The following is a 10,277-nucleotide window of genomic DNA, read 5'->3' on the forward strand; positions in this document are numbered from 1 at the left end:
AAGGATAATGTTACCCTTAAAGATGTAACTGCTGCTTTGTATAGTTATGAGCTTAGGAAGAAAACTAAAAAGGAGAGCAAGTACGAAGCAGTGGAGGCCATGGTGGCAAGAGGTCGCTCGAAAAGTCAAAAGCCAAAGTGGAGAGGGAGATTAAAGTCGAAGTCCAGACTGGGAAAAGATGAATGTGCCTTTTGTCATGAGAAAAGCCATTGGAAGAAAGATTGTCCGAAGTTGAAGAAGAAAGGAAAAACTGCTCCATATGCATGTGTTACAGAGTATGATGCAAATAACTCTGATATATCATTGGTTTCTTCATCAACAACATTCCATTCAGATGAATGGATATTAGATTCGGGTTGCACCTATCATATGTCCCCTAATCGGGAGTGGTTCTCCGATTTAGTAGAACTAAATGCAGGAATTATTTATATGGGCAATGACAATGCCTGTAAAACTGTTGGGATAGGTTCAATTCGATTGAAGAATCAAGATGGATCAACCAGAGTTCTGACTGATGTCCGATACGTGCCCAGTTTAAAGAAAAATCTCATCTCATTGGGAGCCTTGGAATCCAAAGGTTCAGTAGTCACTATGAGAGATGGAGTTTTAAAAGTCACATATGACACACTTGTGATGACGAAGGGCATCAGGAAAAATAATTTGTATTATTACCAATGTAGTACAATTATTGGAGCAGTTACAGCAGCTTCCGGAGGTGATGATTTGGACGCAACCCAGTTGTGGCATATGCGGTTGGGATATGCTGGAGAGAAATCCTTACAAATTCTGGAAAAGAAAGGATTCTTGAAAGGTGCAAAGGCTTGTAAATTGAGCTTTTGCGAGCATTGTGTTCTGAGAAAGCATAAAAGAGTGAAGTTTGGCACCACTATACATAATACAAAAAATATTATGGATTATATTCACTCAGATGTATGAGGTCCTTCCAAGACATCGTCTTTGGGAAGAAACCATTATTTTGTAACTTTTGTAGATGAATTTTCCAGAAGAGTTTGGGTGTATCCGATGAAGTCTAAAGATGAAATGCTTCGAATTTTCCTGAAATGAAAAAAATATGATCGAGAACCAGACTGGTATAAAGATCAAACCTCTTAGGACAGACAATGGAGGAGAATATAAAAGTGACCCATTCTTTGACGTTTGCCATGAGTATGGTATTGTTCGACACTTCACTGTTAGAAATACACCACAACAGAATGGGGTGGCAGAGCGTATGAATCGAACACTATTGGAGAAAGTTCGATGTATGTTGTCTAATGCTGGGTTAGGCAAGGCATTTTGGGCTGAAACTGTGACATATGCTGGCCATCTCATAAATCGTCTGCCGTCATCATCAATAGAAGGAAAAACACCATTGGAGGTATGGTCTGGAAAACCTGCTACTGATTATGATTCCTTACATGTATTTGGATCCACTGCTTATTATCATGTGAAGGAATCTAAGCTTGATCCAAGAACAAAGAAGGCTCTCTTTATGGAAATCACTCATGGAGTGAAGGGATTTTACCTTTGGTGTTTAAACACCAAGAAGATAATTTGTAGTAGAGATGTTATCTTTGATGAATATGCCCTAGTAAAGAAGGTAACAAATGAAGCTGTCCAGACAAGTAGTACTCCGCAGCAGGTGGAGCATACTCCAAAACAGGTGGAGTTTCAACAAACGATGATCCCAGAAGTTGATGCAATTGATTCTTCAACTCCAATAGAAGAATCAGAAGATAAAGAGGTTCAAATCCAAGAACCATTGGAGACACCAGAACCACTTGCAGTTACAAGGCCAATGAGAGAAATTCGTTGACCTGCTCGATTTGTTGATATGGTGGCCTATGCTCTTCCAGTTGTTGATGATGATATCCCTATCACTTACCAAGAAGCAATATAAATCTTGGAAAGTGATAAGTGGAAAAGTGCCATGGATGAAGAAATTCAATCTCTCCAAAAGAACAACACTTGGAAACTAGCACAATTACCGAAAGGTAAAAGAGCAATTGGATGCAAGTAGATTTTTGCAAAGAAAGATGGATCTCATAGCAAGAAAGATGTTCGCTACAAGACACGGTTGGTAGCTAAAAGCTACGCTCAAAAGGAGGGAATCGACTACAATGAAGTATTTTCCCTATTGTGAAGCATTCCTCCATTAGAATATTGTTGGCCTTGGTAGCACAGTTAAATTTGGAGCTATATCAACTTGATGTAAAGACGACTTTCTTACACGACGATTTAGAAGAGGAGATATATATGACTCAGCCAGAAGGATACAAAGATGGTGGTTATGAGAAATGAGTTTGTAAGCTAAACAAATTACTATATGGATTGAATCAATCTCCGAGGCAGTGGTACAAGCAATTTGATAGCTTTATGAGGAGGCAAAAGTACACTAGAAGCAAATATGATCATTGTGTGTATTTACAAAAGCTCAAAGATGGATCTTTCATTTATCTTCTTTTGTATGTTGACGATATGTTGATCGCTTCGAAGAGTCAAAATGAGATAGACAAATTAAAGACTCAGTTGAATCAAGAGTTTGAGATAAAAGATCTAGGTGAGGCCAAGAAGATTCTTGGTATGGAGATAAGCAGAGATAGACAGAGAGGGAAGCTTTGTTTAACACAAAAGTAGTATATGAGAAATGTATTACAATGTTTTGCCATGAATGAAAATACCAAACATGTAAGTATCCCACTAGCTTCTCATTTGAAACTTAGTTCTCAATTATCTCCTAAAACTAACGAAGAACGAGAGTATATGGCAAAAGTTCCATATGCTAATGCAGTTGGGAGCTTGATGTATGCAATGGTGTGTACGCGTCATGACATTTCACAAGCAATTGTAGTTGTGAGCAGGTACATGCATGATCCTGGAGAAGGACAATGGCAAGCTGTGAAATGGATTCTATGGTATCTCCAACAAACCGTGGATGTTGGTTTAGTTTTTGAATAGGATGAAACACTTGGTCAGTGTGTGGTTAGATATGTTGATTCCGATTATACTGGTGATTTGGATAAGCGTCGATCAACTACTGAGTATTTGTTTACTCTTGCTAAAGCCACAGTAAGTTGGAAGTCTTCTTTGCAATCTATGGTGGCTTTGTCTACTACAGAGGCAAAATACATGGCAGTTTCAGAGGCTGTGAAGGAAGCAATTTGGCTTAACAGGTTGATGGAAGATTTGGGAGTTGTTCAAAGTCACATTAGTCTCTATTGTGATAGTCAGAGCGCTATTCACTTAGCGAAAAATCAAGTCTACCATTCAAGGACTAAGCATATCGACGTGAGGTATCATTTTATGCGGGAGATCTTTGAAGAAGAAAAGATTCTACTTCAGAAAACTGTGACATAAGAAAATCCTGCAGATATGATGACCAAGGTGGTAACAGTAATCAAGTTCAATCATTGTTTGAACTTGATTAACATCCTGAAAGTTTGAGCACCTTCAGGTGTATGGCTCTTGTGAGTGCAATTAAAGGCACTACATTAAAAGAGCTTCATAAAATATGGGGAGTTGAAGAAGTTGAGTAGGCTTGGTAATTTCAAGCCAAGGTGGAGATTTGTTATGTTTTGGTTTGAAATTAAGTTTGGCAAGTTAGAGATTTCATCTTGGTTGGTGGCCAACTTATTGAAAAATTCTTTGGTAGGTGGCCAACTTATATTTCATCTTTGATCCCTAAAATATTAGGTTATTTATAAGTTTAGTCCTTAAAACTCAACTATAAATAGGCCTAAGTATTTCATTAGAAATCATCCCGAAACAAGTTCTCTTTTCCTCTTGTTTTCTTCATTCTCTCGCTTTGGGAATTCTAAAGAATTCCATTTGTTGTAATATTTTGTTGATAGTGAAGTTATCATCCGGTGTGGTGCCCAAGGGGTATACGATATTCTCGTCGAACCTCATAAATTTAGTGTGTTCTCTCCTTTATTGTTTTTATTCGTTTTTTCCATTGTGTTTCAATATTCAATAGTTTGATAGGTTTATCCGCTGTAGAACCTTTGGTGATTTTGATCTTGACATTTTAGGTTAATTTTGAAACTACGTTCGTGTGGGAAATAACCTGATTTCCCCAACAGAGCTAACTATGTTCCCTCCCATACACGTAGCTTTCCCCTGATGGCTATCTTTCCCCTCGCCTTACCATTTCTCGTTTCATTGAAAGCTCTCTTATCAGTCTCGATGACTTCCTCGTTTAGGGTGTTGAACCTATTCACATTTCGATGATCTTGAGAGTACGCTTCTTGTTGTTTATTCTTGTATCTTGTCTTCCTTTGGACAAGCATCCAAGGACCAAATTTACTACTCTCATCTCCACCATTCTTCTTTTGTTCTTGATCTTCTCGATTTATCCCCTGTTGAACCTCCACAGTAACCCTATCTTGATATATATTTTCCACCTTAGTATCGTACTTTTCTAGGTGCTTTAAGGGACAAGATTGGGTCGTATGCCTATTATGCCACAATTAAAGCAGACTGAATGTTGGTCTTCATACTCGACATTAAAGATCATATTTCCCATACGTATTCTAGACAATAATGGTTTGTTGAACTCAACTTTAACGCAAATCCTGACAAATCTTCCACGAGTGGTCCACGCTGTTTGAAAGAAAATTTTCAAAGGTTTAACTCTAGTTTACATTCTCCTCAAGCACACTTTCTTCAAAGTATTCAACTGGAAGACCTGGGATCTAAATCCAGACCACTGTAGATGGGATGCCTACACTTGCCACCTAGGAAGCACGGGGACGCCATCGGTGTGCCGTTCCAAGTACTTGATACTTCCCCGGTACGGGGACGACACAGGGACGAATGGGGTACATACCAGGGATGTGCCACAGTGGCAGGGTATGGCTGAACGGCATCGGGGACGTTTCACCGACAGCTGGGGACGTTTTAGGGACGGCTGGGGACTTTCATATATGTCCCCAGGATCTTTTTGTCATTTTACATTTAAAAATAAATCCCCATCGCATAACCTAATTTCACAGCTTCTCAATTCCCTCTTTCTTATCTCGACTCTCATCGTCTCTCAACTCTCAATACTAAATTTGTGCTGCTGAAGTGAAGACTTCCAGGTTTCAAAGTTTCAGTTGGCTATATAAGTTCTCCAATTTCTCTACGTTTTTTAATTTGTTTTCTCTTCCATTTTCAATTTATTTTCATTACCGAATATTCTTTGCAATTTAAAGTTTTCTTTGCTCTCTTTGTGCTTCTCTCATCTTGTTTCTATCTGAAATTGATGATAAAAAACATGCTCAAGTGTTTCACGAATGAAATTCTGCTCGCTCTTAATGAATTAAACCATAAAACTGTCTCGAGCAGAATCCTTTCATCCTACACTTTGCCATTATATTATTTTCAAGATTCAATCCCCCTTTTTTCATGTAACTAGTGTCTGCTAAAATGAGAAGCTAAAAAATAAGTTCCTTGTACCACAAATTTATTCTGTTCTTCATGCTGTTAATAGCTGGGGTGTGGTTCTTGTCTAAGTTTAGCTCTTCTCTAGTGTGGTTTGGTGTTCATGAGAAAGTTAAGGATTTATAGTGTCATCTTATTTTTTTAGCTCTTAGTTATTGTATAAGTTCTGTTTGATCTTATTGGTATTCTTCTTTACTTCACTTCAGAAAGCAATAGGTTACGTTTTTTGATTTCTAAGTCATTTTTGGGTCTTGTTTTCTAATGGGTTTTGTTTGAAGGATTTGGTGTCTTGTGCCAACCTAATTGCTCGTGAATGTTGCTGTCCGTCCGAGGAACAATTAGTTTGGTTTTCCATTTAGTTAAGACAGACATTTAGTTTAACATTTTTTAGCTCTTCGTGTTTCTTTTTGTCGCATAACAGGTGACGGGGTTGATTATGTTTCAAGGTTACATGACTACCCATTAGTTGTTTTCTATGGGATTTTGGTTTTGTTGAGAGAGTAGTTGAGATTTTAAACAGTGTTGGTTTCATTTTTCTAGTAGTAGCATTTCTCAAGAACAAAAAACAGAGTATAACAAATTTGAGTCAAATTTGAGTTATAATTCCGAAACTTCTGGTAAAATAAACCCTACTTATAAATTAGAAAATTGCTAAAGAAGTAAAATGGTAAATTGTTTTATCTGGAAATAAACTTTAATCAACTTGAAGTTACTTACAGATTGCATGCGATGAAATTTTCAGATACACGGGGTGTTAAACGCAGTAAGTTGGGGGTATATTGATTCCACTAGCTGCCATAATAGCAAGGTACTTGAAGGTATTCAAATCTGCTGATCCTGCATGGTTTTATCTGTACGCTTCATGTCAGTTATCAGCCTTTTTTTTCAATTCGAAGCAAAACATAGTAGTCTGCATGTAACTTATATTCACATCTCTTTTCGTTTTTTGTATTCGCCTTATATATTCACATGCTTTGTTTTCAATTACATTCAATTGATGCTCGATATTTAAACTCATTTAATTTTTTTAATGTAACTTAATATTGTTGTTTGAGTCTTAATATTTGACTTAATTTATATTTTTTATATATATATTTATAATTTTAAAATTATTTTATATGTCGTACCCTTGCCGTCCCTGTACCCTGTAATTTTAAAAATTATCGTTTCCCGTCTCCATCCCCATATCCGTCCCCGTATCCGTATCAGTGCAACATAACTTGCCACAATGAAGTAATGGTCCATAATCTTCCAAGGACCCTCTGTTAAAACCTTCGATCTATCTTCAAGATTTTGGAACTTGATGGCGTAGAACCCGTTGCCTAGATCAATGCAGTCGTATTCGCCTTTCAGATTCCACAGCGAAGTAATTCTCTTGATCATCTTCTTGTAAGCAACATTCTTTCCTAGGACCTTGATTATTAAAGCTTTCCTCCAAGGTTCCCTTATCTTCAACTTTTGTTCCGCTGTAATCTTAACTGTTGGAATTTCGCTCTTAGAAACTTCTTCTTCCATGTCAGAGTTAGCACCTTCCTCTTCAACTCTTGACAAAGCTAGTAGTATTCCTGCAAATGGAGACGATTCTGCCACCCTATCACGCCACAATTTCTTAGTAGATAGCCCCTCTTTTGTTTCATAATATCCCATCGACTGAAATCTCTTATTGCCTCTTCTTGAGAACTCTTCCTCCTCTGCAGGATGAGCTAGAACACAAGAAAGCTCAAGAAAAGAATCTTGGATAAAAAAACATATCATATCTTGTATTTACCTCATATTAAACAAACAATAAAAAAATAAATACCGAAAAATAACAGAGGACCAATATAACTCTCATCGAGCAACGTTTACTAATTAATCAAAACTGCTTTCCTTGATAATTTTTTTTATAACTTGTTTTATTAAAATAAAATTTATTGGGGTCAAATTAAAATTTGATTTAATATAACAAAAGAAGAAGAAGAAGAACGAACATTCATTACAATAATAACGTGACCCTTTATCACCATACAAAGAAAGTGGCATGAAAAAAGTCATAATTCATTTTATGATTTATGTTTGAGTTTTAAAATTATATTTTTATAAATTCGAAATCTAATTCTAATTTAATTCAGAGGGAAGAAAAAACACTTTAAAAAAAGAAAAGGATGTGCTCTTAATGGATCAATAATCCATGTTTGAAAGAAATCTAAAGAAACAAAGATTAGCAGCTTAGTCAAATGCATTTGTTGAATTTTAAAATCATTTTTAAAATTAAAATTTCATTAACATTAATTATATTATATCTTACCACTACATTCATCAATTAATACTAATCCTTTTACTAAACATGTGACATTTTAATGAGGCGTTTGAGGTTTTGGGTGAGGAAAGCGGTGGCGGTGCTCGTAGGGGGAGGAGTTCTTTCGATTTGCAGCAATTGTGTTGGCTGCCCTTGTTAAAGGTTGGATTGTAGTTTATTTGGTATTTCCTACTTGTTAGGCCCTGTCTGTTATGCTGTCTGCTTTGGTCTAGTTTTACTCTTACCTCTTGATGTCTTTTGGGTGGTATCCACTATTCCTTGTAGTTTATGTTGTTGGGGAGGTGGTGCTGAATAATTTGTTGGTGGCAATTGTCAAGTCCTAGTTTAGCGGTGTGAACTGGTGAAGTTGATTGCAACACGATTGTTGAGATGTGATGAAAATTCCATGGTGAATCTGTAGGTAGAATTATCTAGTAAGGGTTGATTGTTTTGGCATTTATATTTGCCAGGTCTGCCGGTGAGGGAATAAAGTAGTCCAATGATGTTTATGAAGAAAGTACAGTAGATTAGGATGAAAGCCGATGAAGTATGAACAGGAGCTACCCTTCTCAGTTTTGGTTGTTTCTTTAACTAATGAATGAGGGTGGTCTTGCTTTTATTTGTACTGAACATATGCACCATATTGAGTAGTTTAGTATTGATGGAATGTTCCATAGCTGGTCATCATCAGGTTTGCACTTATCATAAGCTTGGTGATTAGTCTGTGGTCATTAATTCGGATAGTGTTATGCTCTCTTAAATCGGGTTTGCTGTTTATATTGAGTTGGTTTGGGTGCTGTTTATATTGAGTTGGTTTGGGTGCTGTGTGTTTTTTGCGGTGTGAAATGCTGAAGAGTTGTACTTGCACTTTGTTAAGAACTTTGTTAGAAATACTCTTATCCTCCATTTAGGTTTAAGAAGGTTTTTAACGAGACTCGTAACCTAAGTTTTATTCAATAAATAATATTTGCCGATAAAAAAAAAAGAATTTGTAAACATCAACCGTCATGGTTTTGTTTAGTGTCTGCTATTTTATTTTTATTTTTTTGCTTTGCTATGTCAACATTATACAACATATTATAATTGGGATAAAGCATATCTGCAAAATTACCTTCCAGTCAAGTCAAAAACTCAAAATATATTTTCTTCCTATATTCAGTCTCCATATTGAATAGAAACTCCGGTATACATGGTTTTGCATTTGTTGTATGAAATCGACTTGAAAAATATTTGAACAGTCGAATATTAAATTGTATGAAAAAGTTCAAGTTAATTAAGTTGATGTATATTATTTTATAAATTAAATTTAAATTAATATGTTTGAATCTGACTGAATAACATGTTTGAGTCGAATAAAAAACGGTATATATAAAATTAAAATATTTTTAACAACCTCATTGAATTTAAAATTAACACACATAAATTTGAAAACGTATATAAACATCTGTTGAGGAAAAAAGGACTTGTGTGATATAGTTGAGAGACAAATAAGAGGGAGAAAGAGTTTGCAGATTTCCGATATTATTGAGAATGTGGATATTTTCTTATTGATGGAAGTGAACCCTGGATTTAGTGTGACGTTTATACAGTCTTTTATTGGTTCAACATTTCTTCAACTTAACAATGGAGACTTTTCAATCTGTATACCTCCGATTTTATATGATTTTGGAAATTGTCTGCTGCAGATTATTCAAGGGCTTTGAAATACCGGGGTAGTTTTGTTAACATATTAAATCTTTTTTGTACCTGGTTTATCTTCAATGTTTAATTTGATTTCTCTTATTAATAAATTTATTTTTTTGCCGTAAAAAATTAAATACCCGATGCTATAAATAGAAGCAACTCGCTCGTAAAGCCAAACCAAGCTGATTCACAAGCTCAATAGTCTTAAGAAAACCATCTAGTTCGAACATAACAAATTAACAAATTAACCGAAGGATGGAACCAACTGTGCAAGAGGGTTCGGGAGGCTCTCGAGACTTACGGTTGTTTCCAGGTGATGTATAAACGCATATCGCAGAAGCTCCGAGATGATACGTTCAGGTTACTGAAACAATTGGTTGAGGAAGTCCCACTGGAAAATAAACAGAGAAACGTTAACCCCGAGCCTTTCCATGGCTTCATTGGACCATGCACTGATGAGTCTCTGTATGAAGGATATGAAATTGTAGGTGCCTCCAGCTACGAGGGTGTTAAAAACTTTGCTCAACTTGTGTGGCCTGATGGTCACCCCCGCTTTTGGTAATAACACATGTTCTTCACCTTAATTTGTAATTCGAAATCTGGCAAATCATTAATCAAATGTTTTGATGCTTAATTTGTCACAGCGAAACTGTGCACACCATAGTCAATCAGATGAAGGAGCTGACCCGTACGATATGGTTAATGATAATAGATAGCTATGGATTAGGGGAGAGATTGGAGTCAGTGGTGAGCAACTACGACATGCTGCTGCGGATGATGAAATACAAGGCCCTTCCCTCCATCTGGGGTTTACGAGAAAGCATTCCATTCTCATACTGATAAACCAGTTAGCACAATCATCTGCGATGATCTTGTTTCTGGCCTCGAAATT

The 10,277-nt window shown here is 36.3% G+C and overlaps 1 protein-coding gene across 1 annotated transcript; it reads left to right on the forward strand.

Annotated features, from left to right (window-relative positions):
* Positions 1-9,701: 9,701 nt before the first annotated feature.
* LOC120209269 (probable 2-oxoglutarate-dependent dioxygenase AOP1.2) lies at positions 9,702-10,225 on the forward strand. Its single transcript, XM_039208314.1, has 2 exons — positions 9,702-9,943; positions 10,030-10,225. Exons 1-2 carry the CDS (start codon positions 9,702-9,704, stop codon positions 10,223-10,225), a joined length of 438 nt encoding a protein of 145 aa, XP_039064245.1.
* The last annotated feature ends 52 nt before the right edge of the window (positions 10,226-10,277 follow it).

The sequence above is a fragment of the Hibiscus syriacus genome, unplaced genomic scaffold (assembly GCF_006381635.1).
Source record: "Hibiscus syriacus cultivar Baekdansim isolate YM2019G1 unplaced genomic scaffold, ASM638163v2 tig00018568_pilon, whole genome shotgun sequence".
In the NCBI taxonomy this organism is placed as follows: domain Eukaryota; kingdom Viridiplantae; phylum Streptophyta; class Magnoliopsida; order Malvales; family Malvaceae; genus Hibiscus; species Hibiscus syriacus.